This window comes from Nematostella vectensis, chromosome 11 (genome assembly GCF_932526225.1).
Source record: "Nematostella vectensis chromosome 11, jaNemVect1.1, whole genome shotgun sequence".
Lineage (NCBI taxonomy): Eukaryota > Metazoa > Cnidaria > Anthozoa > Actiniaria > Edwardsiidae > Nematostella > Nematostella vectensis.
Window position 1 is genome coordinate 6,866,445 of NC_064044.1, and position 19,674 is coordinate 6,886,118.

At 37.9% G+C, this 19,674-nt stretch overlaps 4 protein-coding genes across 4 annotated transcripts; 2 read left to right on the plus strand and 2 right to left on the minus strand.

Annotated features, from left to right (window-relative positions):
• The first annotated feature begins 329 nt into the window (after positions 1-329).
• Positions 330-3,425, plus strand: LOC116613074 (melatonin receptor type 1A). Its single transcript, XM_032373682.2, has one exon. The coding sequence runs from the start codon at positions 1,864-1,866 to the stop codon at positions 2,890-2,892; it is 1,029 nt and encodes a 342-aa protein (XP_032229573.2). The 5' UTR covers positions 330-1,863; the 3' UTR covers positions 2,893-3,425.
• Positions 3,334-7,343, minus strand: LOC5505273 (lipid droplet-associated hydrolase). Its single transcript, XM_032373683.2, has 3 exons — positions 7,084-7,343; positions 4,674-5,191; positions 3,334-4,463 (listed from the first exon to the last, which is right to left on the minus strand). The coding sequence occupies exons 1-3, from the start codon at positions 7,340-7,342 to the stop codon at positions 4,248-4,250; spliced, it is 993 nt and encodes a 330-aa protein (XP_032229574.2). The 5' UTR covers position 7,343; the 3' UTR covers positions 3,334-4,247.
• A 181-nt stretch (positions 7,344-7,524) lies between these two features.
• Positions 7,525-12,587, plus strand: LOC5505279 (ubiquinol-cytochrome-c reductase complex assembly factor 1). Its single transcript, XM_001626052.3, has 8 exons — positions 7,525-7,876; positions 8,584-8,733; positions 9,117-9,227; positions 9,738-9,810; positions 10,109-10,166; positions 10,969-11,077; positions 11,286-11,410; positions 11,656-12,587. Exons 1-8 carry the CDS (start codon positions 7,805-7,807, stop codon positions 11,837-11,839), a joined length of 882 nt encoding a protein of 293 aa, XP_001626102.3. The 5' UTR covers positions 7,525-7,804; the 3' UTR covers positions 11,840-12,587.
• Positions 12,588-12,864: 277 nt separating this feature from the next.
• On the minus strand, positions 12,865-19,487 carry LOC5505262 (dihydrolipoyllysine-residue acetyltransferase component of pyruvate dehydrogenase complex, mitochondrial). The gene is made up of 12 exons (XM_001626066.3): positions 19,260-19,487; positions 19,077-19,144; positions 18,114-18,409; positions 17,546-17,743; positions 16,828-16,939; positions 16,457-16,583; positions 15,058-15,195; positions 14,635-14,716; positions 14,388-14,468; positions 14,058-14,132; positions 13,697-13,761; positions 12,865-13,339 (listed from the first exon to the last, which is right to left on the minus strand). Exons 1-12 carry the CDS (start codon positions 19,382-19,384, stop codon positions 13,210-13,212), a joined length of 1,497 nt encoding a protein of 498 aa, XP_001626116.3. The 5' UTR covers positions 19,385-19,487; the 3' UTR covers positions 12,865-13,209.
• Positions 19,488-19,674: the final 187 nt, after the last annotated feature.

Here is a 19,674-nt window from a genome sequence, read left to right on the forward strand (position 1 = left end):
CCCTTTTAGACGACGCCCCGATTTGAAATCGACCTAACTGCAGTTATTAATATTCATTGACAAATACTGAAACTGTTTTAAAATATTCCACCTTTCCGCAAAAGGCCCTGACCAATTAAAAAGCACCAATCCCGTTAGATTGACAGACGAAAGCCAGAACGCTGTTTAGCAGTTGACGACAGTTAAAAAAATATTGACAAATTTCATTGAAAATATAAGCTGTATAATTCATAGATGCCTTTGTCTGTCCGGGATTTCTGTGGTTGGCTGTGATTCAACAGAGGGGGGGGGGGGGGGCAGCTAAACACTGTAAGCCCCCTCCCCTCCCCCCTTTGTCTTTTCGCCCAAAGTTTATCCCATAAATACCAGGAGTACCTTTGCTTCCACGAACATCTTGGCCGACTCTCATAATATGATAAATCAGGCTTTATGCGGAAGCAAGCAGAAAGCAATCAGTTTGTTTCATTTATTAATTCAGCGGGGCACTAGCACAACGGGAGAATTAATATGCTTTCTGACAAGACAAACACAAAGAAAAACTCTCTTAAGGTGTCAAATATAATAGGAAACCAACCTCATATTGGTCAGATTCCGATTATAAGTCGAGACCAAAAGTCAACATAGGAAGCAATCATGATAAATAAAAGGAGTTGACGAAGATAGATGAAAGGAAATCATGTCAGCTGGCGATCAAGCCTTTTTACCTCATGTTTGATATAACACAAGCTCTAACTCAACCTGTTAAATTAATTTCTACTTTCGTCTCCAAAACAGTAAGTTATAACAGTCAGGAGCGGGTTAATTTATTAGCGTTGATGAAATAGACCTTTTAGTTTATACAGTTGATACCCTGTCCTTTTTTCATCTACAACCTCGACACTTGAATGGTTCAAAGTGCATTTGGACAACAAGGCATATCGTCTTCGTCATTTTGTTGGAACCAAAATGCTTTGCGCCCTCCTCGTAGTCAAACTTACTGGAAGGAAATGATGGATATCACGAGCTGAAACTGGTTATTGAACGATGGGAAGGCTAAAGTGAAAGGAAAATCAACCTAACCCAATCGGCGAAACGCAACAAGTATAGAAGTGAAAAAAGGGGTGATTGTCAAATTTGTGGGTTATTAATTTCGACTGTTTTCTGAAGAAGAAACTGTGTTTGATAAAGTCGAGAGTACTAATGGAAGTGTTCAAACAAATGTACGGGAACAGACATATGTGACATCCTCATAGACAAGAGTACGCAAGAAAGATCTTACTCTAACTTACCGAAACAGGGCCGGGTAAAAACGTGTTAGTTACCTAAAAAGTATAACGATGTAGAGTATAACGACGTTCGGGCGACGTTCTCAAACAACCTGAATAACAAATTGCTGGTACAAAAAACAACGTTTCCTCATGAACAAAATGGTGTACTTTTAATGAAGAATTTAATGGTGTGATATTCACTTTAACACCCCTAAAAATCCGTAATTTCGTTGATAGAGAAAAGTGCAAACGCAGCCTAGAGAACACAATTAGTTTCAACTGTCGTTTTATTTGACGGCCGTTACCAAGTCGTAGCCAACGGATTTGCTGTGACCGTTAAAAGAACTTTAACTTGTATGACAATTGCTACTGAATCAGATCACGACATATTCCCGAACGAACAAGGAGAGAAATGTTCTTTCGTCGACAGTTTAATTATTTTCAAATGTAAAACTGGTGAAACATCATGTGACAGACAACTTGAAGTATTGATTTGGTGATAATACGGAAACTCTACAAAACACATAAGATATAAGTCGCAAGTTAGGCGACAACTGGGCTTGAAGAAAAAGGCTAAAAATCAAAGGAAAGATTTCACTTTAACAGACACAGTAAAATGGATGAGGCTACAAATCTTAAGGATATCAAAAACTGGTTTGACAAAACTCAAAATCGTTCAACAATCGCCATAGCACTGGAATCACTGCTTTTCTTGATTATCGAGGTTTCCGCTCTCATAGGGAATACTTTTGTCTGCCTAGCTGTGTACAGAAACAGATCACTGCGAACAGAAACCCACATGTACATTCTAGCGCTTTCCATAGCGGACCTGACATTCGCGGTTGTCTTTCTTCCCCTTTCCATTGGCTCCGCAATGACTGGCGAATGGCATTATGGGAATGTGACATGCGCCGTTCAAGGGACTGCACTCCTTATATGGGGAGGCTTCTCGTTAATTCTCGTGTCATTGACGGCACTGAATCGGTATTTCCGAGTAGTCAAACCCAACCTCTACAGAATATTCTTTTCCAAAAAGAATACAATAATAACTATGGTATTTGCCTTATTAGGGTGCATTTTCTTTTTCGCAGGTATACCGCAGTTTCTCGGTGTGCAGTTTCATTTTGGGCCTCATCTATTTTGTGTTCCTCGGTTCCCTACAAGGGAACTACAAATGGCCTGTCTGTTGTCAGCTTTTGCATTGTTTATACTTACACCTATGTTCATTATTCCCGTATGTTACTTGAAAGTTTTCCGAAAGGTTCGGAGCCATGAACTAACGGTCGCGCCTGCGCTGACACAAAAACCGCTGTACAGTAGAGTACGCGGGTTCAAACAAGGAGTCGAGGAAGTGAAGATCAACCGGGTCGTCTTCGCTGTTCTCGTGGTGTTTTTCGCCTTATGGACGCCAGTTTGCATCATAGGGACACTCTTTGTGTTTGGGGTGTTTTTACCTCGCTGGGCGCACCTTTTCTACGACTATTTAATAGCTTCGACGACGGCTTCTAATCCTGTTGTGTACGGCCTTTTTAACAAAGCTTTAAGAAGAGAATTTGGAAAGATTTTGAAGTCCTTTTCTCGGAGAAACGTTGTGGGGATTGAAGCTACGGCAACTAGCACACACCACAGGGAGGGGACTGTTTAGGAGAAGGGCCAGCAACTCCGCATCTTTTTCAAGAGCCCATTACTAGGAACTGACAACTGTGACGGGTATTGGTAATTTTGAAGGCAAAGATGCTTGAATGGGCGTGGCCATTGCAGAGAAGAACTAGAAATACAAAAGATTAAGAGGGGGATAATACTGTGATAACAGTGTTGGAAAGTTGAATTTTATTGACGTGCAATAGTTGCTTCATTGGTTAGTTAACGGAACGCTTTTTTTTATTCGTGGGTAAACTGGAGTTTTACAGTGACTAGAAATTGGTCTGCTAATCGCGTAAAAGACATCGCCGATATCATTATATAAAAAAAGAGAAAAATATCAGAGTTGCTGTGTTGTTTATACAATATGCTGCGTGGTGGTGAAGGGTGTGGTTTGGTTCTTGTTTTACTTCACCATTGTTCAAAGAAATAAAAAAGTCAAGGATAAAAGGCATGCTTTATTTCGTATCTCAATTTCATTTTGACATTGTATATTATCATAAAAATCAATAAATAAATAACAAAATTACATGGAAATGTACTTATATACATTGCGTTATTAAATGAAACGAAGTGTCTAGAAACCCGAGAGTGAATCCCCAAATACTAGATACCCGGCAACTTTCTATAAATTTGTAAAAAAGAGCCATATGAATAATAGTTATCAATTCAAATCTATATAGTATTCTTAAAAACTTGGAAGCGATTCCGATGCAAGAGGCGTTTGTTATTTAGAGCTAAGTGTACTAGGTGTGTGATGATGTCTTCGGGGCCGCCAAAAAATGCAATATCTCAGGACCGTACTTGTCGGTGGGGCATTAGTTTCAAAAATTATATGAAAATGACCAATATGGGCGTGGCTGTGCCTCCATTATTTTCTTAATGTTTCTGAATTGTGCCAACCCAAAAATAATATTTTGTAAGCCCTTGCATTACTTTTAAAATGTACTTAGGGGCCAACCATTTGACTTTTGAGGAGGTGTGTGTGTGTGTGTGTTGGGGGGGGGGTGGACGTTTTTGTGTGTGCAGGATATTTTTTTTTCATCCACCAATTGATGCAGGATATTTTTTCCAGCCCTTCAGGCCATGCAGGATATTAAAAAAAAAATCATCCACCCCCCCTCAAAATTAAAATGGTCGGCCCCTTAGCAGAGTCTGTAGAATGACATCTTAAAAATGTTACACACATCACAATACCACCAACCATTATATCGTCCAACTCCACAGGGCCTTATCACTATTTGGAACCAAAATAGCAAAGAGGGAGGGGCCATGGAAACCTGATTGCCAATTGTATATTACTGTTATATTATTATTGAAATAACCCTAATAGTCCATCACCCTCTTGAGTACTGTTTGTCATTCATAGGGAGCCATGCCTTCAATCCATCCCCAGACCATCTCTGCCACTTCCACAGATGCACTCAGAACAAAAGCATGTTCAAATCCTCGCTGGCATAGATAGATTTCCCCCTCTGGGAATCTAGACTTGAGTTCTTCATAGTATGACACAGGAGCCCACTGGTCTGATGATCCATAGTAGAATATAATCTTCTTTAGATTGTTACCTATCACCTATTAACGGAAAGGATGCACAAAGATCATTGTGGAATCAGAATATGGGAGGGGGAGGGGCATGTAACTTTAGGTTTCTACAAAAGTCATACCATCCCCAACCCCTACTTTAAAACCTTGGTTTACCTCTAAGCCCAACCATCCTGCCCATTTAGAGATAATTCCTCCCTTGAATCAATGAATTAATTATGAAAATAGAGCAAACTCTACCTCAGTATCAAGATCTTGAACTTCTTGCATTTCACAGTATGCCATTCCCAAACAGTTATTACTGGCATCAGAGGTTAGTAACTTCATAGTTGTATCCACCACACTATTTGTTGTATTCTTGCCACTAAACCACCATCTTACCAACAGCCGAGTGAAGGACGTTGGCAAGTATGACACTACGGATACTGTAGAAACTGCAAACCATTTAAAGTAGTTCACTATTGGGGTAATGATTCTTCCATTAGGTGTAGCAGCCATCCTCTCAATGGCGGGAAACAGAAGGATAAGCTTTACAATGTCTGCAGCTCTACTGCTCTCCTTTAGTAGTTTCAAAGCAATGTAAGCCCCTATAGAGTGCCCTATCAGGACTATCTTCATCGATGGTGGAATATGATTTTCTATGTAGTCTTGTTTATGCTTGATCTGTTCTTGTAAAGAGTAAGTTCCCGTGCAGATGGTGCATTCCGGTGAGGCTTCCTCATCTTGCTTTGAATAGTCTGCTAAGATAGGGGAATGCCCTAGAAAAAAAGAAATGCATGAGGTGTATTTTAATAACAATGGTGATGATATTGCAATTTGTGTTTGTAATTGATACCTATGATGGTGCATTATAAAGCTGAATGTGATGATAATGATAAAGTTAATCTATAATAATGCCAGTGTTCCTTAGTTCCAAGACGAGTCATCCATAACTTTTCTTAGGCCTAGATTAAACGATCATGATGATGATGATATTTGCAATTTGTGTTTGTAATTGATAACTATGATGTTGCATTATAAAGCTGAATGTGATGATAATGATAAAGTTAATCTATTATAATGCCTGTGTTTCTTAGTTCAAAGATGAGTCATCCATAACTTTTCTTAGGCCTAGATTAAACGATGGTGATGATGACGATATTTGCAATTTGTGTTTGTAATTGATAACTATGATGGTGCTTTATAAAGCTGAATGCGATGATAATAACAAAGTTAATCTATAATAATGCCTATGATGTTCCTTAGTTCAAACATGAGTCATCCATAACTTTTCTTAGGCCTAGATTAAACGATGGTGATGATGACGATATTTGCAATTTGTGTTTGTAATTGATAACTATGATGGTGCTTTATAAAGCTGAATGTGATGATAATAACAAAGTTAATCTATAATAATGCCTATGATGTTCCTTAGTTCAAAGATGAGTCATCCATAACTTTTCTCAGGCCTAGATAAAGTGATGTGCCAGAGCCCCTGCCATTCTGTTTCAGATGAGCTTTACCCATAGAGTGGTTCCATGGGGTCAAGCTTCTCATTAATTCAATTTTGTGCAAAATAAATGGTGTGCTAGCCTCATTATAACTCTTCTAGATTGGCACGATAAAATTATGGCACACCATTTAATCTAGGCTTTTTGATTCAAAGAATTGCAAACTCTATTGACAATTTAATAAAAGGCTATAATTATATATTTTTTCTTACATTGCTGTAGTAGGTCAGATCTGGGTTAAGTGGAAAAATAGTGGTCTCCAACAATTAAAAGAAGTCAGAGGAAGAGGGTGACTTGATATGTAAAAGCACGGTGTTACTTATAATGATGATGGTTGTAATTAATAAAAATTTTGAGTGACACTATCTTTCATATATAAGAACTTAACATTTTTCAAACCATGCCTTTGGGCATATCCCAAGGCCTATCAACCCTCTGTAGGTCTAATCTCCAAAGCCATTATTATATTTAAACAACCACAATTGAATTCTCAACCCACCTTTTCCCCTTCTAATTTTTTTTCAAATCATACAGAAAAATAAAATAACCTGTACTTCATGACACTCAATCTCAATCAATGATCAGCACACTATGTGATAAGGCATAGCATAGAGCTGTAAATAATTGATGGTTTACTAAAAAAAATATATTGTGAACCACAATTTAAATGTGGAAAAGCTATCCACTTGATAAAAGCAGACAATATGTGATTACTTATTAATGACACCTCTCCTCCAATCTTGAAATGACAAAAAAAATCCAATACCTTTTCTGGAGTAGACTTTTTAATATTCAATACCCCCAATCTTGAAACATTTGAACGTATTTGTTGGAAATTTTTGTGTAAGTTTCAGGCCAAGAAACTGTGAAATGTAAGTTAACCACAAAAAAGCAGTAATGTATATCTAAACAATCAGTAAAGGAAGATTTTAATCTAAGTTTATACCGAGTCGGCCAATTAGGCAGGAAAATATATTTCTTCATTAATTTTACACTAATGAAAAGTGCCTTGGTTGTCAATAACATTTCACACAATACAAAAAAATTTGGAAAACTAAAAAATGGAATAGAAATTCCTCAGTGAATCTCTACAAGATCACAAGTCTTTTAAGGAATAATAAACATTTGTTTTCAACACCAAACCTTATTTTTCAGTTTACCTGCGTGAGATACTCCATAGATCGGTAGGGTTTTCCCGCTCCATTGAAACAACGAAATTATAAAATCGTCGTAATATTCTATGAGGCCGGGATTTCCCGGTATAATAACAGCACAGAGATTACTTGAAGACTCATCGGGCAAAAGATGCGAGACTAGAGTAGGGATATTATCGATACGAGTAACGTTTTTCTTGACGATTGAGATGACCTCTTCGTCGTTCGCCATCTTGTCAAAAATAATCCTCAAGTGAATATGCATGAGGCGTAAGGGGAGAAAACTGGAAATGGGGCATATGTTCCCCCTCCCTACCCCGCTTCTAGATGATATATTTATCACCACCCATCCCTAATGAGAGTGCTAAATATACACCCCCCTCCCCCCCGGAGCCTCATTTACTGGTGCCCAGACTTCAGAGAATTGTTATTGTACTCGTCCTTTTACACCACAACGAGGTTATTCTTGTAACAAGATGGCGGCCCGATACCACGCATTTTATAACCGTGTTTTTCTTCCCGGTTCGCAAAAGCAATAGTACTTTATGTGCTACACCGATAACTTATATTTATCCAAAAATACTAGTGCTGTCTTATTCAAGAAAACTCGAAAAATTGTAGACTAGAAGAATTCAAGAACCAAACAGCATTTTTCTTCGCAAAACCATCTCTCCCACTCCGAAAACTACAAGTGCCTTAAGCTGGAAATCAGTCGAGCGGCAAAACCATGAGCGGTTTATTTGCCCCGCGGATAGTGAACATTGCGAGATGCATGGGATCGTCAGGGTCTTATTCTAAGGTAGGTATTCTGTCCTGTAAAATGTATTTTATTTGGTCACCGCCAGATTACATAACCAGCCTGTGTCTTGGCTTGGTGGGCGCCATATGTAATCCGACGCAACATTTAGTATCCACATTTTGAAGTTGACTCTAGTAACAACTGCTTATGAAATCTTAGAAATAAGTGTAATATTTTCCATGAAATGTTTAAATAATGAGTTTTATTTCACAGTGCACCTGGTAAGAATGCGTTTTTATTATAATGATTATCTTGATAAGGCCAGTGTGTAATCAAATATGCATGGCCAGGGTATTTTTGCGGGTTGGGTGGGAATGTTTTACAGATATTTCTTTTTTAGACATTTGTTTGTTTGTTTACTTAAAGTAGGTCATTGTGGTGGATTACGAATACAGAAATTGTTTGCAAAATGACCCCAGTTTATGATGATAGATGATAATAAATACAATGATTATATGTAATACTAGCCTTTATTTAAAGGTGGAAAACACATGAACAGTTATTAAAAACACTGAGAACTCTCAGAACAGATAATAAAAAAAATTAAGTAGATAAGTAAACTATAGCTATTTAGAATTTAAAATATTACAAATTAGTTAATTACTTAATATAGATATGTACTTTAGATTGATTGCAGTTATAAATCAAAAAAAGTTCCCAACAGTTGTAACTTTGTTAAATTCACTCCACATTTGTCTTGTTTTCAGATCTCTGGTATTTTGAGAAATGCGAAATATTTACAGACAATGCAGGTGTCTTCACCATTTGGCAACTCAACGCAGTGCAATTCCATTTTTAATGGAAACACGAAGAATTCCTGGACCATATGTTCTACCAGACATCTCTCTTCAGTTGAGGTCAGTAAGTCCAGGCTACAATCAAGTTTTTGTATTTCATGTCTGCCTTTTTTAAGAATAGTGCTTTTTTACCACACTAACAATCAAACTCTCCCTTTATGCCACCCCCAAAAGAGACAAGAATTGAGGGTGCAAAACCACTATTTTTTAAACTCACTTGAGTTCAATTGGAAATAATGGTTTAAGAGGAAACATAAAAGCTTATAGGGAGATTGTTGTTCGCGATGGCTTAGCTTACCATTTTAGAGTACCTCAGGTAAGCAGATAAATGCAAAAATCAAAACATTTTTCAGGGTTGTTTTTCACAGTAACTTTCAGCGTTGCATCCACAACATATTCAGTTAATACCTTCACAAATATTTTAATTTTATAAATTGGTACAGGGTTCTCAAGCCGACGCTGAAGCAACATTGCCTCAAGAACAGCAGGACACAGTTGGTCTGAAGCTGATGAAGATTGTTGGGCGGCTTGGAGGGTTCTACTCTAAGAGCTCTGTAAGTAAGGAAAAAAATGTGTGCGAGTTATGAGGTCGTTTTGATTCACTGCATCATTTAGTCTGTATACAGTCATCTCTTCCCTCAACAAATAATGTACACAGGCTATGCAATATTCAGTATCCTGTGCAGTGTAAAGGCCAATGAACACAGTAAAACACTCTGCTTTCTGGAACTCTAAAGGGGATATAAAAAACATTTTGAATAAGCAAAGGCTTGTCTGGCTGTCTCTGTCTGTCTGCATGTCTGTCTGTCACTGTCCATCTGTCTGTCCGTTTGTTTGTCTGTCTGTTTCTCCCTATTTCTCTCTTTATCTCTGTATCTGTCTCCCTGTCTGTTTATTTGTTCGCCTGTGTCTGTCAGTCCGTCTGTCTTTGCTCTTTCTCTCTCTCTCTCTCTGAACTCTGTTTGTCTGTATCTCTTTCTGTCTCTCACATTGTCCGTCGTCTGCTCTCTTGTGTTGTTTTGTCTTGTTGTCTTGTATTTGATAAGGCTGTGCATTTCTTGTAGGTGCTGACACGGAGTGCAATGGCCATGTACAAATGCTGTGTAGAGGGCATTAATTATGAGGACTTTTTCAGAGGTAGGAACTGGAAGAGCCCTTTATTTGCTTTAAAAGCATGTCAAGCTGTACATTCATGTGTATCAAAGTTGGGCTTTACAAGTCTAAGCTACAAGCATTTTCAATAGCTTTTCCAAATTACCAACTGTAGTCAAATTATTTTGCATGATATTTTAATGCGCAGTTGGAAATTTTTATATTGATAATTGCGCAATATAAATGCAATACATTATTATTATTAAATTATTAATGATATGGAATACCAAATTATCTTTTTACCAATTTGCTTGACGTTAATTTTGTGTTTTGTGCATTTCAGCTTGCGGCATGCCAGATACTTTTCAGTCTTGGTTCCTTATAAACCAGCTGCATATCTGGTAAGTGACTATTTAGGGGCATGTACTCCATCCACAATCACCAAAAAAGTAGTTTACTCTTAAGTTTGAAACATGGCATATAAAATGTATGGCGCTACATACCTCCCTCCCTTCTCCCCCTCTGCTCCTCAAATCCTTCCTTGACAAATCCTGGCTACGCACACATTTGATCTCTTTTTGGTAGTTCTCTATCTGTCCTTAGTACGTTAGTCAGTTAGTAAGGCAAGGGTATCTCTTTTCTATTATGTCTCTATCTGTCCTTAGTACATTAGTCAGTCAGTTAGTAAGGCAAGGGTATCTCTTTTCTCTATGTCTCTAACTGTCCTTAGTACGTTAGTCAGTAAGGCACGGGTATCTTTTTTCTATAGTTTTCTATCTGTCCTTAGTACGTTAGTAAGAAAAGGTCCGAGATTCTACATATGTTGCCCAGAATAGAGTATCTCTGGAGTTTTTGGCTTTCTTAGTATTTTGATTATCATTGCGCCAATAAAGTTCAATTTACTATCCTACTTAGTCTTAAGACTTTCCATGTTTTATCTCTTAAAAAAAGAGTAAACAAACTAGTCAACATGATTAGAAATTAATTTCCCATTTTAGGCATGGTATAACGCACAATCATCCCCTTGCAAATTTTTGCTTCTTACCCACATCTTTCTTTCTATTGCACCCCTTAAAACTTCTTGCCCACTTCTCTAACCCCTACCCTACCTCTTGTCATTTTTCCCTCCCCTCTCTCCCCCTTTTATTGTTTGCCTTCTCTCATTCATTTCCTCCAAGATAAATCCACAATCCCTTGTTGTAGGATGTGCCTGGTGAGGCTGAAGCGTGAAGGTAAAGATGGTCAGTACTTGTACAGGAAGCTGGTTTCGATCATGTGGCAGGATGTCGAAGCCAGGATGAAGATAATGGGGGTGGGTACATGGCTACCCTCACCAGGGAGGGTGGGGGCATGCTTTCTTTTTGGCATGATCAGCATTATCTTGGCAGAATATCAAATTTATACAGCTTGGAGTGTCCTTAAATCTCAGACTACTTTGATATTGCCCAACATATGTGCAATAATATTATACCAGCTTCAGAGTTTTTGAGATTTTGATGTTATCTTTTATTTCTCAACAGCAAATCGACTCGACTGTGGTGCGTGAGAGTTTGCATGAGTTAGTTCAGGAGTTTTATGGACTGATTTTTGCATATGATGAGGGACTTCTCTCGCATGATCGTGTGTTAGCTGCAGCTTTGTGGAGGTATTTTTACAACACTCCAGATCCAATAGTGACAAATGATATAAAATGGACCAATATACAAACATTTCACAAATACAGTACACTATTGTACACTATTGCACAAATGTACACTATTCAGGCTACTTAGAAAAATCCGTTAGACTAGCTGGTTGGTGGGTACCCTAATTTTTGTTGCAAACGACTCTCTTAGACTCAGAATGCCAGGAACAAAGAAAACACTTCATCATTAAAATTTTATTCTTTAGGAACATGTTCCATGATAACCGAACAGATGCAGTACAGCTAGCAAGCATGGTGGAGTATGTCCGCCGACAAGTGCAACACCTTGATGGTCTTGACTCCAAGGAGATACTCGAGACGGGGCAGATCACGTGGCTGCCGCTCAGGATGCCCAAGCAGCAGGAACCTTTTCTTTACCACACTTACTAACAGTCACTAAGATGGACGACGGTAAAAAAAGTGGAAAGCTAGATGCTAGGTGAAGTTATACTAATGACATAGGGAATATGAATTCACAGTTCTTTTCCTGACAATTGTGAATATTTCCTAGTTTATTTAGTGTGATAATGGTCTATTGTCAGGGGAAGTACCATTCTCTACATCTACATAGTTACTATGGATTACTGAGGACATACACATATAAGGGGTGGATACAGGATTTTTAGAGTGGATACTGTATGTGTGCTCACATCCTTTCCCCCAACAAACCCCTCCCCCAACCCTCCATGGCAGACTAAAACAGATTACTTTATCATTGCAAATTCCAGTACACCTAAATGATAATTAAGAAATATTTCAGTTTTTATTTGATTAGTCAAGTACTGAAATATAGAGGGTAACCATAAACCTGTGATTGTTTCTTTAATATGGTAATAGTGTTTTTCAAAAACCTGTGAAATACTATTAAATTTATTTAGTACTAATACACTGTAATGTCTTTGTTCTCTTTTGTTCTGGCTTGGCTATTACACTTAACAATTACAACAATTACATTTTGTTGCACAGGAAAATTTGAAAATCACTCTAATGATATAAGCATATAATGATATAACCATGTGTGAACTCTATATAGTTCTAGTGAGCATGGACATTTTTAACCTAACAAGTACATATTGTAAATATAGTTTATTTTAGAAATACCAAGTGTTATGTAAATTAAAATAAATATTCAAAAGCAGCAAGTGTGTTGATCAGAATTTACCATATTCATGATGCATTATTCATACAATAGTCTACCTTGAAAAAATCCATCGTAATCCTGCAGTTTCCTTTGCAGAGGACACTTCTCCACAAAGACAGGGGAAGCGAAGTGAAATAAGGGAAGGAGGGGGAGGGGGGTAGCGTGGTCAGAAACAAATATAGAATTTGGGGAGCTGAACTCTCCCAAACTAAAGAAACGCCAACCAAAATCAATGACCATAACAATGCACACACCAACACTCAGCAAATCTAAATTGTTAGATATCATCAACTTTATTTAATTTGGTATTATTTCAGATCTTATCAGAATCCTTTTAAGAATAAAAACCTTTCACATACAGCTTCATCCTGTGATTTTACCAGAAATACCCATACTCTTACGTACAGGCATTATCTTAGGTAGCTTTTCCTGCTTCTTCCATAACCATCAAAGGTCTATGGTTATATGTTTGAAAGTCCTCCACACAGGGTACCCCATCATCAGGGTGGTCACAAAACTATGTAAAATATATTTCGGTTATTTCTGCCAAAAGCACTGCTGTTTGCCTGACAACCAGCGGTGGATGGTTAAAGGGAAAGTGTTCTTCATCTGTTCGTTCCTATAGCAACATGGTCATTGGGTTTTCCAGGTACTTCTTAAAAACTGCCAGCCACTGTGCACCTACAGCACCGTCGACAACACGGTGGTCACAGCTTAGGGTGACAGACATCACATTACCGACACTGTATCTGGAAAAGAAGATACATACTCATTTTAATGAGGATTATTGTTATTATGGACATCACTAGACTCATATACTGTATCCTGTTACAATGCCAGGAGTATAAAAAAACTGCTTTCAGATATGTGAAAATGGATAAAGCTTAAAGCCTTGATAAAACGGATATGAGAGATAATTAGAGTCAATGAGATTTCCATTGCTGACCAAAATGCTCTTAATCATACAATCAAATAGTGACAACTCTCATGTCAAAATTTGAACATGTTAAAAGTGAATGCGAGTGCATATGGTCAAAGAGTCATTACAGCTGGAAGTCTCATCAACCCTCATCTCCGTTTGATTGAGAATTAAGACAGAAGCTTACCCCTTTTCACTGGTTTCATCCGCAAGGACTCTCTTCTCTGTTCCACCCACGGCAAGAATACATGCCTGAAAAATGGGGAAAATAGAATGTGCAGTCGACAAATTGGAATGTCCCTAGTATATCCATAATGCAGAGCCGTAGCAGGCCTCTGGGGGTATGGTACAGGAAACAATCAAGAAGGTTGTGGGGGCACAGCCACGCCCCTTATATATATTTTCAATATTTGGGGACACAATGCCCCACCCCCTGCTACGGCCCTTTAATGTACTGTGAGGGAAGCAGAAAATATATACCTATATAATATTTTTTTGGAGGCTGGGAAAATAGGCTAATATGCAACTCTATTGAGAACTTTCCTTACCTGGGGAGGATTTATAACTGCAGCAAAGTTTTTTATTCCAAACATGCCAAGATTAGAGATGGTAATAGTACCGCCCTGAGAAAGAATTTGTAACATACTGTTAAAAAATGCATATTTTAGAAACTGTATGTCTTTCTCAGGATTTCAAGATTAGACTTGATTGCCTAATAACTGGTACCATTTAGAGCGGGGAAATTAGAAGTTAAAAGCGCTATAACTAGCATCTGTGGTAGTCGCTTTGAAACTTCTAAGGCTACATTTGATAGATTTCCATCTGCACTTATTGTGTGGGTGGACTCCAATGAGAACATTAAAATGTGAATAGCATACCTGGAACTCCTGCGGCTGTAGCTTGCCAGCCCTTGCCTTTTCAGCAAGTGAAGTTATATCACCACTTATTGAAGACAGTCCCTGTAAAGGGGATAATAAAAAAAGTCAAACACAGCCTGAAGATGGTAGATGATTTGCTTTAAATCAAATTCTTGTAACAGGCGTTGATGTTGTAAGCATGATTTGTCAGAATTAAATATTTCATTAAAGATTAAAAGGGAATGAATTAATATTGAAGAACACGAACCTTTTTATCAGCATCGAAAACAATGGGAGTGATCAGACCATTGTCAGTACTGACGGCGACAGAAACATCTACATTTTCATACCTAGAGAACAAGATTCAATATCCAAGAATTCAAATAAGGATTGGCTGACGCAAGGGTTTTAAAAAAAGTGGCTTTTAATTTTTTTTCTCATTTTTTCACTTTTTTTGCCTTATTTCTTTTAATTTTTAAGCAGAAAAGGAAGAAGGGGCCCCACTCCTAAATACTGTGTTCTGCTGAAGGACTTGTTTTTATTTTTCAGTGCTAAGTGCAAAGAAATGAATAAAAAGATAAACTTTCAGGTTAAAATATTCTCTTTTATTTCTCTGGAAGAGGCCTCAGCTAGCAGGGAGGTTAAAATACACTTCAGTGGTACAAAAATTAACAAAATCAGAAGTGTATACCTTCTTATAAAGTCTCCCATCCACGATGAGTTGGCCTCAGGGACCTGTCTGCAAGCCAGGGCACACGACTTGACAATAAAGTCATTGATTGATAGCTTGTAGGATCCCTTGCCTTGGTCATTTAACTGTTTACGGATCCTGTATAATAACAAAGGTATGTTAAAGGCTACGTGCCAGAGTTGCTACCCAATTGACAACCAGCTAAAAAAAGTGTTTGTTTCTGAAGAAAAATTAAATGATTGAAGGTCTTGGTAAAGGTAAGCGACGTGATTGCGGAAAAAATATTCTCGCGCCGCAATTTTCACTACATGTACAAACTATATTTAAAATAAAAGATAAAAGATTGAATTATCTCATGCAAGTTTTATTTTTGCAATAGCTAATTCTGTGTTTAAGTTTTGAGGCCTCAAACTCAAACTTAGTACAGAGTTTACTCTAGAGCGTAAAGCACCTTCGCATTATTGCGCATATACTTGCAAATTCCTCACACACTTTATGACATGGCATAATTATCTATCAGATCCTGAAAATTTGAAGGCGATATCTTAAAACCCGTCTCAAGGTTACGCCCGACAAGCTCGAGTTCTCGCCTCAAAATAATACGCTAGAAAAGTCAAAGATTTGCCATAAATTCATGGTCAACAGGTCACTGGAAACAGCAAAGGCATATTTTAGCCGCATTCTAATGCGATTTATGGAAAAATATTTTTTGCACAAATAAAGTTTAAGAACTATTGATACAGGTTTTGCAAAAACCACAAAAACAAAGAGTGGTGTCAAATTTACCTTTACCAAGACATTAACGTAGCTAAATGATTTTTGGCAAGTGAGTATATCTCAGGGCGTAGATTAATTAAACAGTGGCATTTCGGTAGAAATTTTCACCTAACACAAAAAAAACAAGTATTTAGTAATGAAAAATTGTAATGTGTGCGTTACATTTTGCGAGATCAAAATGCACTTCTCCAAATAGTTTTTGTATTTTAATTGAAAAACAGAAAATAAAACCTGATTTGGAATGCACATTTTTTGCATTAAAAGTGATATCCGATTAGTTAACTGTTAACACTAGCTCTTGAATCCCCATAAGTTTATCGGGATTTATTTTAAAAAATGGAACGCCAGAAGGGGAACACTAAAAATGGAACGCCCAAATGGAATGCTCAAAAGGGAATGCTCACGCTCAAGTGGAAAACTCAAAAGGAAACCCTCAATAATAAGCTCATATCAGATAAGCTTCATGTCAGATAAGCTTCATATCAGATAAGCTTCATGTCAGATTTTAATAAGTTCAAAGTGATAGTAGTTCAGAGTGTGTAAGAGTGCACAATCAAATGACCTCTCACCTCCATTGATCAAGGTATTACTGATTGCAGCATTGAAAAGATAGCTCACTTACTCAATGAGTTGATCCATCTTGATGTCCACAGACAGATAGTAATGGGGGATGGTCTGTTTGGACTGCAGCAGTCGTTTAGCTATCACTTGTCGCATGTTAGACAGTGGAATGTCCTCATATACAGTACCTTCAAGACAGATGTGTTAAAGATAGGATAGTACAATAAATAGGGGAAAGTCTCAGAGACAAGAAGTAATTGTCAGAGGGGGTATGACTAGTATTTAATATATCACAACACATGCCCAGACAGGAGAGCTGTAGTGCATTTCATAATTAATGAAACAGATTTTAAAGCAAAACCTTTCCCAGCCTGCAAAGGCTTGCTCTTGTAATAATGTTTTTCTAGCAATGTCACTGATTCTAGATCTCACCTGGGATAGGAGCTGCAGCCACAGGGGTTGGCTGTGCAGCAAGAGCAGCTGAGGCAGCTGTCTGCACATCGGCTGCAGTTATTCTACCACCAGGACCAGATCCAGGAATGCCCTGGATAAAAGCAAAGTTAGAAGGAAGATTGCTTGATATGTTTTTAAAAGTCATATTGCACATACATTTGTTGGATTCCAACTCCTCCTCAATGAAACACATACTGTACAAAAAAATAGGTCTCCAAAGTGATTATGTGAATTGGAAGATATCCATCAATACCTTTTTTTTAAATGAAGCTAATTTCAAACAGACCTCATTCTGCATAGCAAGTGTCTATGGATTTCAGCAGAAAGTTTGACCGTGAGAAGACTTCTCCCCCCTTATTTTGCACAGTAGAACATTTTGATTTAATCCACAGAAAGTCTTGCTATGAATGCATAACAGACCAGGGCAATACTGTGCCAGGGGCCACAAACTATTGCACATGGAAATAAAGGGAGCTTAGAGAGATTTTGGCTAAACATGATATTTTGGGTTAATAATGACTTACAAGATTTTAACAAGATTTGACAATGAAACAGATAATTTTTTCCATTCTACCACAACTATTTGTGATGAAACTGGAAGGCAAGGCCAAAATCTAGGGACTCCACATCCTTTCTGTATGTGGCCAGTGGTTCTGCCTCACATTGGAAAATAACAAGATTTTGTCACTGTACTCACAGACAAGCTGACTCCTTGATCTTGGGCCATCTTCTTCGCTAAGGGGCTTGCCATTACCCTCCCACCTGCAAAAGGTGCAGCAGCCGCTGCAGGGGGTGAGGGCGTGGCTGGTTGGGGTGGAGATGCTGCTGGAGGGGTGGGAGGTGCAGCTGCCTTGGTAGGAGGAGGAGGAGGGGGAGGAGGAGACTCAGCGGCACCCTAAAATATAAGAAACACATAAACTGCAAACATTGAAAATAAATTTCTACCCAAAAATATAATTTTACTGGAAAAATGTTTCCCTGGCTGTCTTTTTTCCAATTTCAATAGACTTTTATTTATCTCTTTATGTATTATTGCTAAGTGAAAGAGGCACTTCTGTCAACAAATCCAAATCCAATTATATATGAAAATATATTTTAAAAAGATGATGAGAGAGCAAAAGTTTTACATGTAAACACTGCTGTATAAATCAGAGCTATAGAAATCTACAGTCATTGTAAGGTAATAAGAGAATGTTGTTTTCTCAGAAATACTATTGTATAAATCATAAATTAGAGTTCATGTGCAAGAAATTATAAACAGCTACCTCTGCGTCATCCACAGTAAAGTTCTTGAACTTGTCCACGTCCTCCTTATTTGGCACAATAATGCACAATAGCTTGCCGATAGGGACATCTTTTGAGCCAGCAGGGATCAAAATCTTGGCAATGAAGCCTTCTTCAGGAGTCTCAAACTCCATTGTCGCCTTATCTGTCTCTATCTGTGCAAGCAAGTCGCCCTCTGCCAGCTCATCCCCCTCCTGCTTCTCCCAACTCACGAGCGTCCCCGCCTCCATAGTGGGCGAAAGCGCAGGAAGGGGAACTTTTGTATGCGTTGGGTAACCTGGAAATTTAAAAAAGGATATCTTAGTTAGTATTTACTCATACACATGCACAGCTGAGCCAAGCATGTAGCTATGTAGACACAAATTGTCATTTTCTAAAGGTTGTCATTAACATATACCTGTAAATCATACTATATCAGTAAATTGTAGTGTAAATCATTATTTTTATTTTACAGGCATGAAATAAATGTTGTGTCTGTGATCATCAAAGCTTCTGCAACATTCAAAGATTACAATTGTCCTTAAGTACCAGCTGCTATGCAATATAGCTGGCTAGAGAATCGGTATCTATAGCTGATTAATGGCTGGTTTATAACACTAGGTATTTCTATATTAAAATTATTCGACTTACAGAAAAGTCCTTGGGAAAACCAATTTCATTCTAACTTTTAAATGCAAAAAGGAAATAAAAATTGTTGTTACTTTTGTTGAACTTGGGAAGGAGTAAGTAATAAAACCAGTTTACTTTGTACAAGAGTGCTTACATGCCACTAAATCTACTTCTTTTTGAGATGCGACATAATTCAGCATTCCTGAGCACAGTGGAAGATATCTATGACTATATATGAGAGACATCCAAGCTACCAGTAAAAAATCAACGTTATAGATGAGGAATACATGAGATAGCCATAAATTATGCTACATTACAGAGTGTACAGCACTCACCATCAGAGCTATACAATCTCTTGTCTGACACCGCAGGAACTACTCGCCTCGCAAAGCTTGTTCTTGTGCTGCAACGAAAAACAAGTCCAAAAGTGTCGAATGAAGTGACTGGCCAATAACCTGAATGAAAATTTCCATACAAAGAAAGGGCAATAATCCCAAAGCTGTGAAACCTGCGCGAACCTTTCTGTCCAGGACACAGCTGATATTCGACGAACCAAACGATGCGTTTGGCTAAAGCTTGCACGTAGAGCGACAACACGTCCTCTTCTAGTCAAAGCGCTGGTCACTCTCCTAAGGGACAGCATTTTTAGTGGAAAATTTGCTGCAAATCAGAGCTGCCTTTAGGAGAATGTTCAACTCAAACGATGGCACCCTTCAGCCATCTTGGTCCGTTGTTCCGTAGGGGCTGTCTTATGGGACAACCAGAGGAGGTACTTCGTGTAGGACTTTTACTCAATAAATGTTGTCAAATGGGGTTGAATTTATTTCTTAGGATTTCATAGAAAAAGAAAACATGTTCTAGAAAATCAGAAATACAGTATTCGAAAAATAACAATATTTCATTTCGTAAGGGGTCGAGACTATTTGAAAAATA